At 36.8% G+C, this 19,000-nt stretch overlaps 1 protein-coding gene across 1 annotated transcript in view; it reads right to left on the bottom strand.

Moving 5' to 3' along the window:
* LOC144963297 (nucleoprotein TPR-like) overlaps window positions 1-19,000 on the bottom strand; it is a 75,706-nt gene that overhangs the window by 8,904 nt on the left and 47,802 nt on the right. The window contains exons 41-52 of the mRNA XM_078897199.1: window positions 16,648-16,849; window positions 13,061-13,228; window positions 10,808-11,015; window positions 9,148-9,290; window positions 8,471-8,568; window positions 6,890-7,128; window positions 5,732-5,830; window positions 3,969-4,173; window positions 2,674-2,722; window positions 1,855-2,040; window positions 1,306-1,356; window positions 390-458 (exon numbers count right to left, since the gene is read on the bottom strand). Of these exons, the coding sequence (XP_078753325.1) occupies window positions 390-458; window positions 1,306-1,356; window positions 1,855-2,040; window positions 2,674-2,722; window positions 3,969-4,173; window positions 5,732-5,830; window positions 6,890-7,128; window positions 8,471-8,568; window positions 9,148-9,290; window positions 10,808-11,015; window positions 13,061-13,228; window positions 16,648-16,849 (1,717 nt within the window). The remainder of the gene's footprint in view (window positions 1-389; window positions 459-1,305; window positions 1,357-1,854; window positions 2,041-2,673; window positions 2,723-3,968; window positions 4,174-5,731; window positions 5,831-6,889; window positions 7,129-8,470; window positions 8,569-9,147; window positions 9,291-10,807; window positions 11,016-13,060; window positions 13,229-16,647; window positions 16,850-19,000) is intronic.

Here is a 19,000-nt window from a genome sequence, read left to right as displayed (position 1 = left end):
TTATCTTTATATTTCCTTTCAATTCTCATATCACTTATGTCTTGTAAAGCGCCATTGAACTCGTTAGATGGAGATTCTTGGTCCCTTTGTGTGTGAAGCGAGTGCTCTACCGACTGAGCTATAGAGACCCACCGTAGTCCTTCAGAGCCATTGGGCCCTTGGAGCCGGAGTTTATCCCGGTTTCTATAGCGTGAAACCGACATTAGCTATTGCTTGCCATCCTTTGGAAAGGACGCCAGTCTTTCGCGAAGTACTTTCCGCCAAATCTAACGGACTCAGCTACCCATTCACTGCTGGGTGGACAGGGGAGTCAGAAAAAAAAAAGGTGGAGATTGTGCTCTATAAATTATATTTGTTTATCATTATAAAAGTATCTCAATCTATTTTACCTCATTGTCATCCTCATCACTTAAAACCATTATGACATCATCCCCACTCCTTTGGCCTTTTTCACTCTGCTGAGAACACAATAAAACATAAATAACAATGTGTAATTGAATGTAAGCTTCAATTTAATAACGAAAACAGATAGAATGGGCATTTCGGGGTTTCCCCTTTATCAACAAACAGGATGAATGAAGCACTACAGATGAATGAGATCGTGTGGTAGTGGCGTTGTTAACAAAAGCTCAATTTATAGTCAAATTTCAACATTGTTTGATTACTATAAGAGGTGGTCGTTACAATGAAATTAACAATATATAGATCTCTGTGAATAATGTATCAATATATCACATATCACTTATTGTTTGTTTGTTTTTGAGGGTTTTACGGCGCTTGCAACACATTAAGGTCATATCGGCGCCAGTAAAAAGGAAGAAATGGGATAGTAAAAAGTTATAGAATTCAATTAAAGCACCCAAGAAAATGTAAGACAAAGGGGAATTTGTTCAAATAGGAAACAGCTGTAGATTCCAAGAGCACACCATCAAAGTACTTAGTTTGAGATCACCTAAAAGTCTCATCCAGACACAAGCACATGTCCCCACTAAGAGGAATACACTCAAATGTTAACAAATCAAATATAACATGTAAATAAAACATAATACAGTACATAACAGAGAGATGATTTACAAGGAAAAAAATATAAGCTCCTAAGGCAATAACTATACATTTGACTGGCCAAGGACTCCGACCAAGGTCAGGACAAAACCAAGCAATCTCACTCCAAGACAAAGACAAAAGGCTATTGGAAAACAGATAAGAGGGGATTGAAGACACAGCAAGTACCTCCCTGCCAACTATGGGAGGTAGGAACCCCACCCAGACATATCACTTATAATTGAAGACAAGTGGGATGCTTACCATTGGGTGAGAACTTTCGTCACTTGCTCTGTATGCTTGGTTGTCTTCATCCTAGAGGGAGAAGATTTGAACAAAGAATATGACGAGAACCACAAACTTTTCTCTAATGTAATTTTTATATTTCATTTGAATACACGTAACATTGCCAGTAATTCTCGGTCTGAATTGGTCAGGTCAGAAGAAGAAGAAGAAGAAGAAGAAGAAGAAGAAGAAGAAGAAGAAGAAGAAGAAGAAGAAGAAGAAGAAGAAGAAGAAGAAGAAGAAGAAGAAGAAGAAGAAGAAGAAGAAGAAGAAGAAAAGAAGAAGAATGAAGAAGATGAAGAAGAAGAAAAAAAAGAAGAAAAAAAAAGAAGAAAGAAAAAAGAAAAGAAGAAGAAGAAGAGAAGAAGAAGAAGAAGAAGAAGAAGAAGAAGAAGAAGAAGAAGAAGAACAACAACAACAACAACAACAACAATAACAAAAAGAACACAAAGAAAAAGAGGAGGAGGAGGAGCAGGAGGAGGAGGATGAGGAAGAGTAGGAGGAGGAGGAGGAGAAGTAGTAGTTTACCCTAAGATCTTGTTGCTGTCCTGTCTCCACATTGAAGGACCGAGACATTGTGGCTGTGGTGGGCGTGGCAACCCCAGTCCTGGCAGACATTGACCCTGACCCAGATGACGCCATGTGAGGTTGTATTTGGGTGATCACCTGCTGGTTCTCGTCTATGACATTGATTGTAGGTATGGCGTGCTGTTCCTGGAAACAAGAAGGATAACAACCTTTTATTTGATAGAGATAACACAAAATAGGTCTCACAGGAATTTCAGACACTACAGAGGAATCTTGATGCTGAAAAAAGAATTTCAGTAAATGAATTAAATCTAATAAATATTTAGAATGATGACATATGTAAACATAACATCAGTGATTTGGTGGTGGTAATGGTGGCAATAGTAATGATAAAGATCATGATGATGATGTGACGATGGTAATGAACACAGTCATGATGATGATGCTGTCGTGGAGGGGTTGATGATGTTGTTGTGGCTGTTTTGGTGGTAAGAGACAATGCAGTGGTGCTGATGATGCTATTGAGGTGACAGTGGTTATGAAGACGACGTGGTGACAGAAGTGACTGTAAAGGAGGTGGAAGCTTTTATTTTGGGAACAATAATACTACTACCTCTTTCTAAAGTTACTCATGAATTGTTTTTTACCAATACAGTGTAAGGACACTGTCTATGAGTAAAAGACTTTGTAAATAAAATAAATTCCTGATTTTCGTAATTTCAAAACACCAAAAGATGAGTTTGCCAGAAAACATTTGGACTTTAAACAATTCTACATGTACACACATTGGCAAAGACAACAACGTGTCAACAAACATACCTGACTAGTCATTCTTGATCTCTTAGAATCTCCTTCATCTTGTCCAAACCTGTAAAACACGGTGAATATCCTTTTATGAGTCAAAGAAATTGAAAATATATAAATTCTGGATTTGCACAAAATAAAATTTTAAGTGTCAAGTGAATTCATTTTCACCAATGGCAGGATTTTTTTCATCTTAAAAAATGAGAACATTGAATTCCACAAACATTGAATTTCACTTGTGTGTCAATGTTTTAATCTTGAACACACCTTAAAATAGACCCATTGATTAGCAACTATGACAGCACAAACATTGAATTCCACTTGTGTGTCAAGGTGTTAATCTTGAACACACCTTAAAATAGACCCATTGATTAGCAACTATGACAGCATAAACATTGAATTTCACTTGTGTGTCAATGTGTTAATCTTGAACATACCTTAAAATGGACCCATTGATTAGCAACTATGACAAAATGCTCTTATAAAAGGCATTATATGTACACAGCTCTCCCTTATCCGTTCCACAGCCATAGCTGGGTCTATTAGATCTGGTGGAAAGTGCTTTGCAATAAAACAAAATTCCCTTCCAAAGAATACTAATTAACATTCATGTTTGATGCTACAGAAATCTGGATTAACTTCAGCTCTATGGACCTCCATGGCTCTACTCTGCAATGGAAATACTAAATTGTCTCAATTATAGAGAAAACATTTTTTTTTTTTAATTGAGCTTTTATATCACGTAATATCCACTAAATGTGCTCAAAGCGCATTACAAGGGGTCAATGACCAACAGCAACATGTACCATGTAGAATGGGACATGACATGTTAACAGCCAGGTACTCATTTTACACCTGATTACGGTGAGATAATGTGAGTAAAGAGCCTTTCAATAGGACCCAACTATGCGCCGAGCGAGGCTCGAATCCAGGACCTTCCAATCCGAAAGCAAGTGTCATACCACAAGACCACATAGCCGCATAAGAAAAGTAAATTAACTCTCACCTCATCGACCATTTTCAAGATTTTTACTGAAATGTCAATCCGATCCAATTCACAAATTGAATTTTTACACTCAAATTTAAACGCAATGAGGACAATACTAGACATAATTTAGTTGAGCAAACACAAGTTTTACAAAACAACATTAACTTCTTGTAAATATAGCAAAGATTTTCCTCCAAATTTTGTGATTTGTAAAACAAATTTGAATAAGAGAAAAGTTGTTTGCATCCTAAAGAATGTGACGATTTTCCTACAGTTGGTAAGATGAGGGTTAAGATCAAACTTTTTATCAACCAATTCTTACGTTTCATCTTCCCTGGTCCTTTTTCCCAGAGCCACGCCGAGAGTGTGCTGACCCTCGGATGCCATGGCGGCCGAGGCAGACTGGACGGACACAGGGGTTACCTGGGATGTCGCTGCAGGCGTTGGATTGACCACTTGAGTTGTCTCTCCCATGTTTGGGGACACAATGGCTTCAACAGGCTCTTCTGTTGACCTGCTTTCCATGTCTGAAAAAAATATTTATCCAAATCAATGATATCTTTTTTTAGAAGGACTGATTAACCCGGTGGTCTTGAAAGAAAACAAACTCAGAGCTGCCTACTTGAAATTTCAAAAATTCGTAGTTTCCAAGGGAAAAAAAGAAACAGTCACTTTAAATAGCTTTACAAATAAACAATTTGCTCTCAGCATGGTCCAAAAATGCTCTAAAAGTCCTGATTTTTTGTTCTAAGGAGCTAAACTTTCGTTTTCAATAAAATTTATTGAGTCAAAGAGACCTATGCAGATCTGTATCTGGAGCCAAAAATTTGCATTTCTACTAATTTTTCGTAATGCTAGGCAGGTCTGCAAACTGATATAAAATCCAGATGGTGTCTTGAGGGTTTTCTAATTCCTGGATTTACCCAGCACTGATAGTTGGTCTTGTCTATATCATTGTAAAAAAAAACTCACTTTGTTGGGCAATTATGTTGAAAAATTTCTGTCCTGCAATGTCATTCATATTTATTGTGCGGCTATTATGCAGTCTTGTGGTGTGACACTCGCTTTTGGATCAGAAGGTCCTGGGTTCGAGGCTCGATCGGCGCATAGTTGAGTCCTTAGAAAAGATTCTTTATTCACATTCTCTCACCGTACTCAGGTGCAAAACGAGTACCCAGCCCTTAACAGCATTGTCTCTGTCTGAAAAATTATAATATTGCCTAATAGGCGTCATGTCTCGTTCTACATGTTACGTGTTGCTGTTGGTCAGAGCCCCTTTGAGCACATTTATTGGACATTGCGCTATATAAATGCTCTAGTTTTTATTCATTTTTAACAATTAAGTTTAGGTTATAGAGCAAAACGTCACCAGGCAGACCTGCCTAACTGGAATTGGAAAAATTCGTAGTTTTCAGGGGTAATAAAAAAAAAAAGCAGACATCATAACTACCATTACAAATGACCAACTTGTGTTTAAATACATTAAATTAATGCATTAAACTCCTTAAATATACCAGCTCTGGTGACAAAACTTCATTTTAAAGAAATTTATTGAATTAAAGATCTTTATATAATTGTCTATAAGGACCCAAAAATTCGTATTTCTACTAAATTTGCGTAGGAGCAGGCAGGTCTGCACCGGTAACAATATAATCACCATTTGTAATTTTTAATATATAATAATTGAGCATTTATATAGCGCAATATCCACTAAACGTGCTCAAAGCACTTTCAAGGGGTCCATGGTCAACAGCAACACTTAACATGTAGGACGGGACATGATGCCTTCCAGGCAAGGTATTCATTTTACACCTGAGTACGGTGAGAGAATGTGAGTAAAGAGCCTTCTCCAAGGACTCAACTATGCGCTGAGCGAGGCTCGAACACAGGACCTTCCGATCCGAAAGCGAGTGTCATACCATTAGACCACATATCGCACATAATCTTAAAAATGCAGTATAGTAAATTGTCCATAAATAAAATAAAATGAAGTAGACGATTTTTTCACTGTCCTTATGATAATTATACAATATTTGAAATTGTTTTCTTTTTGGATCTTTCACGTCTGCAAGTCGAAATACTTACTGCTGGTGTCCGAGTTCCATTCCCCGGCTACTTGAGGTTCCACAATCTGGACACGCCCTGCCACAGCCGCTGTTGATGGCAAGGTCGTTTGCTGAAGAGCTGAGTGGAACACAATATGTTCACAATTAATTTCCTAAAATAACAAATTCATCCCAAAGTCACCAATGCTTTAAAAAGAAAATCACTAAACACTTTAATATGGAAGCAATATAATAATTTGCATAAAGTAACAAGTAATTTAAGGGAATATACAAATAGCTAATAAAACAAAGGCAAAATCTGCACAAGAATTTATGTATTTCTATGGAAGGCTGTCCAGAAGTCTCAAGTTAGGAATTTATATCAATTTATATCAGTGGGGAGTTGCCTAAATTCAATGATATTTGAAGTAAAGGTTTTCCCACCAAAAGGATAATAAGGTGATCCATAAGACATCAATTAAGCCTCAACAAAGGAACTAATAATTTGATGCAAAAGAATGTTCATCTATGAACATAAGTTACTTCTAACCAGCTTGTGAATAAAAATATTAATAGCAAATTTTAGCTGCAAGCATTGAGATAGCAGGAAAGTCCTCACCCTGACTTACAACGTTCTCTTCCTGAAAATATTAAAACAATAAATGGCCAAATTGAATTTGACACAGAAATTGAAAAAAAATCAAAATAAAAGCCTAAACACATCCATTTGTTCTCATCATACACACAGTCGCGATTATTTTCGAAGCACAGAGTTGCGACTTAATGACATGACAAGACAAGAGAGAGCACTATTTTACAGCAACTCAGAATAGTTCTTGGTTCTCATCACATAAGAAAATTTCCCTCATATGGATGAAAAAGTTGATTTTATCTCACTCAACCCTAACACCGACTATATCCGTAGTTTACCCAGGTTACTTTTACCCCATGCCTATTTATTACATTTGTCTAATACAAATTATGGGCGTAGTATCAAAGTTAATATTTTTAGGTTTTGCATGTTAATGGTAGTTGAATATAACTATATATGTACATGCTCATTTTTAATACATTTTTTCCAATTTTGAAAAGTAGCAAAATTCTCTAGGATTGAGTGAGTTAATAAAAAATAAAGTCTTACTGTTAAAATGGAAAAAAAAAGTGTTATAATTGATTTTTAATCAAAAGCTTTATGTACCTTCATTGGCTGAGCTGGAATCGTGCTGAGATACTGTAGTGGGCATAACTGTTGCAGTCGGGGTGTTGGGCAAGTTGGTGGCAGCAGTGGGGGAAATAGCCATGGGTCTGATACTAGCTGTGACTTTAGCCGATGATGACGAGCTGTGAGCAGCCATGGGCGGGGCTTGACGGGAAGATGACGCTGCCGATGCCATTGGTTTGATGTTGGCCGTTCTTGGGGGGTCATTGGAGGTCGAACTGGAACACGATATAAAAAGGGGGATTAATTTTTTTTTTTCAAAATAACAATCTTTCCTTCTTGCAATAAACTACAAATTGATGAATATCAGTGCTGATGGTGACAAAAAGTGAAAAAGTAGGAAAATGTTGAACGATTGCCTTCAAGACCCATTTTTACTGCACTAAACCCCACTTTAAGAGCAATTGAGATGATGAGACTATCATTGATACTCTAGCTAACTTCTGGAGAGTGGGAAACTGCACCTGTGTGTTCCACCACACATCAACTCTCTCATTGCTAGCACATTGTTTCGATAAAATGTAATTTTAAAAAGGAGGAAATTCCTCCTCTGGACTCTAAAATCGCGGATTTCGACGGAACTAGGAAAACCATCAGCACTGGAATATGATAGTCAACAGAAAATAGATCACTGTAGATCCCAGGTTTGAGTTTTGCTGTGGGTGAATTGAGTCCTTGGAAAATGCTTTTTACTCACATTTCCTCCCCATACTCGGGTATAAAATCAGTACCTGACTGGTAAAAGCCTTGTCTGTATCTTTTTTTAAAAATTGTAATAGTGCTGCACATGCATCATTTCTTTTTCTACAAGTTAAGAGAGTGCAATAACTTGGGACTTTTGAGCACATGAAGATGATATTGGTCTATATAAAAGTGTAATAATTTGGTGTAGATCTTGTTACCTCAAGCATATTTTTAAGCCCATCAATAAAAATGTAGCCAAAAGTCATGGCAATAAACCACAGCTTTTATCAGTTTATCTGAGTTCAAGAATGAAAACTGATAAAGAAACTAGAGAAACTGCATTATACAATATTAGAAATAGTTTCAGTACTTTGTCTACACCATTTACCTATTTCTAATAGAGGAGGCGAAGTGGCTGGGTGGTTAAGGAATTGCATGCACTGTGATCCGGAGGGTCCTGGGTTCGAGCCCCGCTTCAGGCACTTTCGTTTTTTTCCTCAGGCAAGATTCTTAACCCCCATTTGCTCACTTGGACAACATGGGTGACTCCTGTTGACATCAGACATCCTGTTTGATGGATTATCTATATTCCTTGAATCCTAGATGATGGGACCTAATGCTGCTGTTGCAAAAGGGCTTAACTTTTTAAATTTTATTTTCTCTACCATACTCTTTGTAACAGTCTCTCAATTTGTCATTATCTAAAAACTATATCTTTCAGTAATCTGTAAAAATCATTTAATGTCTTTTTGGGTCAAACATTATAAAAACGACTTTTCGAAACAACCTCATTTACCATTAAAAAAATTAAAATATCTTCAAACGTGAAATAAAGGTATATAAGTCAATTAAAAAGTAGACAGGAAATGAAATGACCTTGGTGCCACGGATCCAGCGGGTCTGGCTGGCACTGGCTGTTGTGGTGGGGAATGTTTATGCTGGGCACTTTCCAACTGCTTTTGGAGTTGTTGAACCTAGAAATAGTTACATACATACATTTTTAGATATAACGATAAGGATATTTTTAGATATATAATTCTTTTTTAATATTTCGAGTAATATAATTTTTAAAAAAATATTTTATACATATAATTTAAAAGACATTTTTAGAGATATACTTTGAAAAATATTATTAGATATTTAATCTTTAAAATATTTTCAACAAGACGTAAATTTTGCCATCTTTACATTTTACATTTAAAATGAATTCTTAAAAAAGCAACTCAAGATCATCTAGTAATTCCACTTATGGCAGGATTGGAATGTTAGGAGCAAATAACAAATTCAATAAAGTCAATCAATGCCTAGAAATAGAAAAGACATTTCATCCAATTTCAAATCAAGATTATAAAATAAACAAAAGCAATTATTAGGCACATTTAAAAAAAAATAATTTTGTTTTGTATTAGGGGTTTTACATCAATTGTCACATTTTTAAATCATTTCAGTTCCAGTTGATAAGAAGATGATAAAATTGACAAAAAAATTTGGATCAAGTTAACAACCTCCTATGAAGAAAAAAACATCAACGGGCAATCATTGAATTCACATACCTTGTTTTGTAGCTCTGTATTTTCAGCATGAGCTTTTTCCTTTTCAGCTAAAACTGATTTTTTGGCCTCCTCTAAATCTTTTTCAAGAGATGATATCCGCGATTCATACTGAGTCCGAAGCAACTTCACATGTTCTGGAGTATCTATGGAGTCAAGACAATAGAAATGTCAGGAATGTTTATCTTCATTACTGTCACAACAATGGAATCAAAGTGTATCCTAGTTTGTGGCACTTGAATATGACAGTATTATATTTTCTTACTTCTTCTAACCAGGATCAGGGTTGCCAATTCAGGAGACAAATTTTTTTTTACAAACACATTGACCGACCCCTTTCTGAGTGCTGAACTCCAGTAAAAAGACATTATGTGCTTACTTTTTTTTCCGTTTATCAGGTGACTGGAAAATATACTGAGGGTTTATAACATACTGAATTCTGTAAATATATGGAAAATTGGCAACCTTGCAGAATGTTGGAAACAGTCATAAATAAAATTCCCTTTATTCATCCCAAAGGGGAATTTGTCTCTGGGATCTATTCCAAAGGAAGACTGGAATAACCCAGGCATCAGCCGCAGTGCAGCGGCACAAATTGAGCTAGGATGAGGGGACTTGCTCAAGGCCACACAGCACAGCTGCGGGTGATCAAACTCGGTACCTTTTGGGTACGAAGCAAAGACCATAAATAACGCTGAGCCACACTGCGCCTTAAGACACAAATCTGAGATGGAAGTTAAATTAAGATGTCCCTTTGCTGTAAATAAAGCAGGGGGTGGTTCTTATCTCAATCAAAATTGTAATAGTGCTTCACAGGCTGCATGACTCACCCCATGTGTTAAATGAAGAGATTTTAAAAAATTATAAAGCACTTACAGAGAGCATAAATGGTGCTAACAGTGAGTACCATTACCTTAACTTTAAATCTTTCTTTCTGTGGCAGGAGACGCATAAGGCCTGATATGTTGAATAAGCGCTAAATAAGTTGGGGGTTTTTCTATTCCAACTAAACGCTACATAAGTTGGGTTTTTTTTTTTCTATTCCAACCTATCATGTCTGATAGGAATTCGAGTATTCTTCAGAGCAAGACCCAAAATCACAATTGTGACAAGATGAAAATAAAATTGACACATCTTTACAGTTTCTATAGTCATCTTGTTTTTAAAGGTTTAAAAGGCTGAGTATTTTGGTCTTTGCCTGGTAACATGACGGTGCCGGATTGTATCTCCCTGATGAGTTTTGAGCAAGTCACTTAATCCTGACTCGCAGACATGGTTATTCTTACACCACCACTCAGAGTCGTGCTTTTCACTGAGAAATAACTTCCCTTAATCCTCTCTTCATAAGTTTAAACAAATATATTTTTGAAAAATATATAAATAGAAAAAGAGAATTTACAAAAATCCCAACACCTAATTCAGGGTTGCCAATTCAGAAGGCAGGTTCCTTTCTGAGTGCTGAAGTCCGATAAAAAGACATAAAGTACCTACTTTTTTCCCCATTTAGCAGATGAATGGAAAATATACTGAGGGTTTATAACAATGAGCTCCGTATATACATATACGGAAAATTGGCAACCTTGCTAATTTTTCTATTCAAAAGAAAGTCACATACATTTTAAGTACCTAACACGCTAACAGTCTATATATAGCAACATATCACCTTTGTTGGAATTCTGCAATTCTTTGAGTTGTTTGTTTTCAGCTTCCATCTTCTCCAAGCTTTCCTTCTGGCTCATCATTTTATTTCGTGCATTTTGTAGCACGGCTCGAGATTGGGCCTGCTTCTTTTCATACTCTTCTCTTCGTTTCTCAAAACCGTCGACTTCTGCTTTCAACCGTGCATTTTTCTCTTGTAGTTGGGTTTTCTCCTGGAATATAAAACAAGAAATTTTTTATAATGAAAATCTGAAGCTAGAAATGAGTCATTATACCGAGCAAAACTTGGAAGTAAAGCTTGCGTGTGTGGTCTAGTGGTATGACACTCGCCTATGGATCAGAGGGTCTCCTGGGTTTGAGCCCCACTGAGCAGCGCATAGTCAAGTCCTTGGAAAAGACTACTTTACTCACAGTCTCTCACCATACACAAAGGTAAAATGAGTACCTGGCCATTAACAGCGTTGTGTGTGTTGGAAAAATAAATTTGTAATATTGTATCATGCCTTGTCTCACATGTTACATGTGGCTGTTGACCACAGACTCTTTGTAAATCGCTTTCAACACGTTTATGGATATATAAAAACGAAGTGACTATTCTCACCCCCGGGATGCTAGTCTTCATAATAGTATAAAAAGTAGTCCACAATTGTTGTATGTTTAATCCAAAGGTTGTAATGCAGTAATTTGTTAAGTTTCTTGTCACAAGTTGCACAATTTAAAAAAAAAAATCAATCAAATCCAAATCGCAAAAAGCCGGCGACGTTTTTTTTGGTAATCCAATCGGCCGGGGGGGGGGTGAGAATAGAGGCAGCCATATAAAAAAGCTCAAGTCTTAAGTTTGAAATCAGTATGTCATAAACAAGAGACAAAAAAAAAGAAAATCCTTACAGTAATTCATTATGATTAAAGTTTGTTTGTATGTAGACTTTGTTTTGTTTTTCCGTTCTTTTTAATACAAAGAACATACAAAAGGGGAATAATTCTCAACCAGTGTAAAGATGGATTTCCATAGATGTGTAAATTTCAGAGGAAACGATATTAATGGAGCTTGAGCCTTATTGTTCCCTCAAGCTCTAATGAATTGCAATACAAATATAAATGACCAGATGACTTCAATTTCAAGACAAAGAGGCAGCTAGTGGTTGTTAGTGTATTTGCAAGTAAACCATGTCAGATATCAAGTAATCTGATCTTCCTAAAAATGATAGAATGTGAAATAGATGAGTAGGTCACTTTCAAACGTAAGATATGATCATTTGCTACCCATTCTGTTTGAATTGCATTAGTTGCCAGTGAAAGTAAGGGTTGAATACAAGATAGCCCTTATTTGCTTTAAATGCCTTAATGGTTTAGCACCTAGGTATCTTAACAAATTCATAAACGTCTATTCTCCATCTAGAATGCTAAGGTCTTCATCTGACCACACTAAACTTCAAGTGGGAGATCATTGTCAACACTTGATCCTCAAATATGGAACGATCTTCCCAGGGCTATTCGTGAAGCATCAAGTGTCAATGTTTTTAAACCAAAGCTTAAACATTACTTTTTTACAAAAACATATTCCTAAGTCTCTGTCAATTTTTCACATATATTTGATATCGATGATTTTTATTTTTTCTTCTTTTGAGTAATAACTGAAAGTGTGTTTGTTTGTTTGTGTTTGTGTGTGTGTGTGTGTGTGTGTGTGTGCGCGTGTTAGTGATATTCTAGATTGTCATTCCTGTAACTGTAAATGGTTATGCGCTATACAAGTGCTATATATTATAATTATATATTATTATTCAAAGAAAATCGCAATTTTGTGTCATTTATTTATTGACTTAAAGAGGAAAATAATTGTCTCATAGAACAATATCCTGAGTGTTTTGAAACTCCAAATGTTCTCTGGTGATTCTACAGAGTCCAAAAGACAATTTGAGATTGTTAACTTATTTTCTATCTGGATGTGACTTAGGACGTTTTCAAAGTCACCTAATCAGATATGATTGCATAGATTTCATGATTAAGTCATACGATTCATCTGTCTCTATCTCACCCTTCACTCTGGAGTCAGATTTGCAAAAATGTTGGGGTTGGAAAAAGATTAAAAATAGAGATCTTTTTTCTCTTGTGAGTAAAATGCCTTTTCCAAGGATTCAACTATGCATCGAGTGAGGCTCGAACCCAGGATCTTCCAATCCGAAAGCAAGTGTCATACTACTAGACCACATAGCCACACTGTGTTGTAATGACAGTAAAACCAACATTTAGAACAGACCTGCTCTTTTGTAGCAAGAGATTCCTTCATGGTGGACACTTCAGCCGTTGCTTGCTCGGCACGTTTCTCTGCAGCTTGAGCAGTGTTTTGGGCACTCATAAGCTGACCCTCCAAAGACATGATGGAGTCTCTATTGGCATTGATCGTGTTGGTAAGGTCATTCACGGTCTGCACACAGGAGGTTTGGGATGGGGGGAAAAAGAAATGTCACAATAGATAAAAACAAATTAAATTGTTGAAATCCATTATTAAAAAAAATAATAATAAAAATAAAATAAAATTCCCTTTATTCCTCCCATAGGGGAAATCTGTCTCTAGGGTCAAATCCAAGGGAAGACTGGAATAACCCATGCATCAGCCGCAAATTGAGCTAGGGTGAGGTGTCTTGCTCAAGGTCACACAGCGCAATGGCAGGGAATCGAACTGGGTACCTTTCAGGTAGGAAGCAAAGACTGTACCACTGAGCCATGCTATTGCACTACTTAACAATTTTTTTCAAACCTCCTACCCCATGAATGGTCCTTGAGTTAAAGAAATATATCACGAGTATGAGATAAACAGGGGAAATGAATTTCAAATAAAGTATAAAATTTATCACCTACATAAAGTTCCATTGGTTTTTCAAAACTCTAACAAGAAAAGAAGCACTGCCATACCATAAACAGATATACCCTTGTTTCTCATTTTGGACAGAAAACTTTTATTTTCGTATAATATCAACGGTTGGAGATCATCTCAAACTAGTCAAAAGAATTCTGGGTTTTAAAATTTTTTTACCAGTTGGGCAGCTACAATGTTATTTTACGATCTACCAAATTTGCAAATTCCTTTCCGTTATCATGAAAAAACCAAAGCCTTCTTTACCAAGTCCCAATGCATTCAGGCATGCCAATCCTTCATTTCTTTACCAAGTCCCAATGCATTCAGGCATGCCAATCCTTCATTTCTTTACCAAGTCCCAATGCATTCAGGCATGCCAATCCTTCATTTCTTTACCAAGTCCCAATGCATTCAGGCATGCCAATCCTTCATTTCTTTACCAAGTCCCAATGCATTCAGGCATGCCAATCCTTCATTTCTTTACCAAGTCCCAATGCATTCAGGCATGCCAATCCTTCATTTCTTTACCAAGTCCCAATGCATTCAGGCATGCCAATCCTTCATTTCTTTACCAAGTCCCAATGCATTCAGGCATGCCAATCCTTCATTTCTTTACCAAGTCCCAATGCATTCAGGCATGCCAATCCTTCATTTCTTTACCAAGTCCCAATGCATTCAGGCATGACAATCCTTCATTTCTTTACCAAGTCCCAATGCATTCAGGCATGCCAATCCTTCATTTCTTTACCAAGTCCCAATGCATTCAGGCATGCCAATCCTTCATTTCTTTACCAAGTCCCAATGCATTCAGGCATGCCAATCCTTCATTTCTTTACCAAGTCCCAATGCATTCAGGCATGCCAATCCTTCATTTCTTTACCAAGTCCCAATGCATTCAGGCATGCCAATCCTTCATTTCTTTACCCAGTCCCAATGCATTCAGGCATGCCAATCCTTCATTTCTTTACCAAGTCCCAATGCATTCAGGCATGCCAATCCTTCATTTCTTTACCAAGTCCCAATGCATTCAGGCATGCCAATCCTTCATTTCTTTACCAAGTCCCAATGCATTCAGGCATGCCAATCCTTCATTTCTTTACCAAGTCCCAATGCATTCAGGCATGCCAATCCTTCATTTCTTTACCAAGTCCCAATGCATTCAGGCATGCCAATCCTTCATTTCTTTACCAAGTCCCAATGCATTCAGGCATGCCAATCCTTCATTTCTTTACCAAGTCCCAATGCATTCAGGCATGCCAATCCTTCATTTCTTTACCAAGTCCCAATGCATTCAGGCATGCCAATCCTTCATTTCTTTACCAAGTCCCAATGCATTCAGGCATGCCAATCCTTCATTTCTTTACCAAGTCCCAATGCATTCAGGCATGCCAATCCTTCATTTCTTTACCAAGTCCCAATGCATTCAGGCATGCCAATCCTTCATTTCTTTACCAAGTCCCAATGCATTCAGGCATGCCAATCCTTCATTTCTTTACCAAGTCCCAATGCATTCAGGCATGCCAATCCTTCATTTCTTTACCAAGTCCCAATGCATTCAGGCATGCCAATCCTTCATTTCTTTACCAAGTCCCAATGCATTCAGGCATGCCAATCCTTCATTTCTTTACCAAGTCCCAATGCATTCAGGCATGCCAATCCTTCATTTCTTTACCAAGTCCCAATGCATTCAGGCATGCCAATCCTTCATTTCTTTACCAAGTCCCAATGCATTCAGGCATGCCAATCCTTCATTTCTTTACCAAGTCCCAATGCATTCAGGCATGCCAATCCTTCATTTCTTTACCAAGTCCCAATGCATTCAGGCATGCCAATCCTTCATTTCTTTACCAAGTCCCAATGCATTCAGGCATGCCAATCCTTCATTTCTTTACCAAGTCCCAATGCATTCAGGCATGCCAATCCTTCATTTCTTTACCAAGTCCCAATGCATTCAGGCATGCCAATCCTTCATTTCTTTACCAAGTCCCAATGCATTCAGGCATGCCAATCCTTCATTTCTTTACCAAGTCCCAATGCATTCAGGCATGCCAATCCTTCATTTCTTTACCAAGTCCCAATGCATTCAGGCATGCCAATCCTTCATTTCTTTACCAAGTCCCAATGCATTCAGGCATGCCAATCCTTCATTTCTTTACCAAGTCCCAATGCATTCAGGCATGCCAATCCTTCATTTCTTTACCAAGTCCCAATGCATTCAGGCATGCCAATCCTTCATTTCTTTACCAAGTCCCAATGCATTCAGGCATGCCAATCCTTCATTTCTTTACCAAGTCCCAATGCATTCAGGCATGCCAATCCTTCATTTCTTTACCAAGTCCCAATGCATTCAGGCATGCCAATCCTTCATTTCTTTACCAAGTCCCAATGCATTCAGGCATGCCAATCCTTCATTTCTTTACCAAGTCCCAATGCATTCAGGCATGCCAATCCTTAATTTAAAATTTTAGGAACATTCTACCAACTGATTATAATAAATAATAAATAATGAATTTATATAGCGCCTAAACATCCATGTTAATCGTGCTCTGTGGCGCTTTACATAATAAAAATGATTAAAAAACAACAACAACAACGACAACAAATTTAAAATTAAAATCATGACACTACATAATAAGCATGAACACACAAACAAAATCTAACCAACATTTATTTCATAAACAATAAGCCTTACGGAACAACTCAGTCTTCAGATATTTCATGAAAGATGATAAATTTTCACAGGACTTTGTCCGAGGACTGAGCGCATTCCAAAGGCATGGAGCAATGTATGAAAAGGCTTTTTTTACCGAAAGTGGATTTTGAGGTGGTAACCTTTAGAAGTTGGGACTGAGATGATCTTAAATTTCGAGTGGGTTCATATTTTTAATATAGGTATAATATTATAGGTAGCATTCAAGAATATCTCAGTAGATGACAATAACTGGCTAAGAAAAAAATAAACCAATAAACCAAATAAACAAACTTACTTGTTGAAGTGAGGCCATGTTGACCTTTCCAGTTTCTTGGGCAGCAGCTTTCTTTTTCAGCTCATCCAACTCTTTAGTAATCTTCTCAGCCTGTTCCTTGTACTTACGACCAATTTGTTTCAAACGGGTGATGGTCATCGTTTTGTCTTCACTTTCCTTTGTCTTTTCTTCTAATTGTTTTTTAACTGTGGTCAATTCTTGTCTGTGAAATCAAATTCAAGAGTTAAAATTTCATGTAGAAAATAAGAAATTAAACATTTGTAACAAGGAGTTGAAGCCAAGAACCAATTGTTACCCTCAGCCTGGCCAGGAGAGGGACACTACAATCGACGCTGTCCACCACATTAGGGTGAAACAGTTGGCTTTTGCCACAAAAGTTTTTATTCTCTATTGACTTCTGGCACTTCTATATTCATTTCATTTTTTGTTATTGTCTACAAAAGAGCCTGCTCCACTCACTTTCTTGTAGAAAATATTTCTTTTAGTCAAGGATAACACATCATGGTAAAGCATGTACGGATGGTGATCAGACACATGTATAGATAAATATGTACAGATGGTGATCACAGACACGTGTATAGATTAATATGTATAGATGGTGATCACAGACACATGTATAGATTAATATGTACGGATGGTGATCACAGACACGTGTATAGATTAATATGTATAGATGATCACAGACACGTGTATAGATTAATATGTACAGACGGTGATCACAGACACATGTATAGATAAATATGTACAGATGGTGATCACAGACACGTGTATAGATTAATGTGTACAGATGGTGATCACAGACACGTGTATAGATTAATGTGTAGAGATGGTGATCACAGACACGTGTATAGATTAATGTGTACAGATGGTGATCACAGACACATGTATAGATTAATGTGTACGGATGGTGATCACAGACACATGTATAGATTAATGTGTACAGATGGTGATCACAGACACATGTATAGATTAATGTGTACAGATGGTGATCACAGACACGTGTATAGATTAATGTGTACAGATGGTGATCACAGACACGTGTATAGATTAATGTGTAGAGATGGTGATCACAGACACATGTATAGATTAATATGTACGGATGGTGATCACAGACACGTACAGATTAATATGTACGGATGGTGATCACAGACACATGTATAGATTAATGTGTACAGATGGTGATCACAGACACGTGTATAGATTAATGTGTACAGATGGTGATCACAGACACATGTATAGATTAATATGTACAGATGGTGATCACAGACACGTGTATAGATTAATATGTACAGATGGTGATCACAGACACGTGTATAGATTAATATGTACAGATGGTGATCACAGACACGTGTATAGATTAATGTGTATAGATGGTGATCACAGACACGTGTATAGATTAATGTGTACGGATGGTGATCACAGACACGTGTATAGATTAATGTGTATAGATGGTGATCACAGACACGTGTATAGATTAATATGTACAGATGGTGATCACAGACACATGTATAGATTAATGTGTATAGATGGTGATCACAGACACGTGTATAGATTAATGTGTACAGATTGTGATCACAGACACGTGTATAGATTAATATGTATAGATGGTGATCACAGACACGTGTATAGATAAATATGTACAGATGGTGATCACAGACACGTGTATAGATTAATATGTACGGATGGTGATCACAGACACATGTATAGATTAATGTGTACGGATGGTGATCACAGACACATGTATAGATTAATGTGTACAGATGGTGATCACAGACACGTGTATAGATTAATGTATATAGATGGTGATCACAGATACGTACAGATTAATATGTACAGATGGTGATCACAGACACGTGTATAGATTAATATGTACGGATGGTGATCACAGACACGTGTATAGATTAATGTGTACAGATGGTGATCACAGACACGTGTATAGATTAATATGTATAGATGGTGATCACAGACACGTGTATAGATTAATGTGTAGAGATGGTGATCACAGACATTTTAATGAAAGAAATAAACCGCATTAGTACTTTTCACCAGAAAGCTTTTAACTGTGCGGTTCCAGCCTGTGAAAATCTCTTGGTTTTATTTTTTAAAATCCTCTCCTCGTGTTCTAACATTTGAGAAACGTCTTAAGACTGATTTGTTTTACAGAGCATTGATATTTTTTTAAAAAATGTTTATATATGTGTTTGTGTGTGTGTGTGTGTTTGTGTGTGTGTGAATATGAATACTTTTAAGTGAATGCTTCAGTAAATATTGTTATTATTATTTTTTAAATTATTGCTGTTGTTGTTATATTATTATTGTTGTTGCTGTTATCATTATTATTATTTTTATTATT

The sequence above is a fragment of the Berghia stephanieae genome, chromosome 1 (assembly GCF_034508935.2).
Source record: "Berghia stephanieae isolate SIO BIC M18660-M18661 chromosome 1, UCSD_Bste_1.3, whole genome shotgun sequence".
Classification (NCBI taxonomy): Eukaryota; Metazoa; Mollusca; class Gastropoda; order Nudibranchia; family Aeolidiidae; genus Berghia; species Berghia stephanieae.
This window is presented reverse-complemented; position numbering and strand designations above follow the sequence as displayed.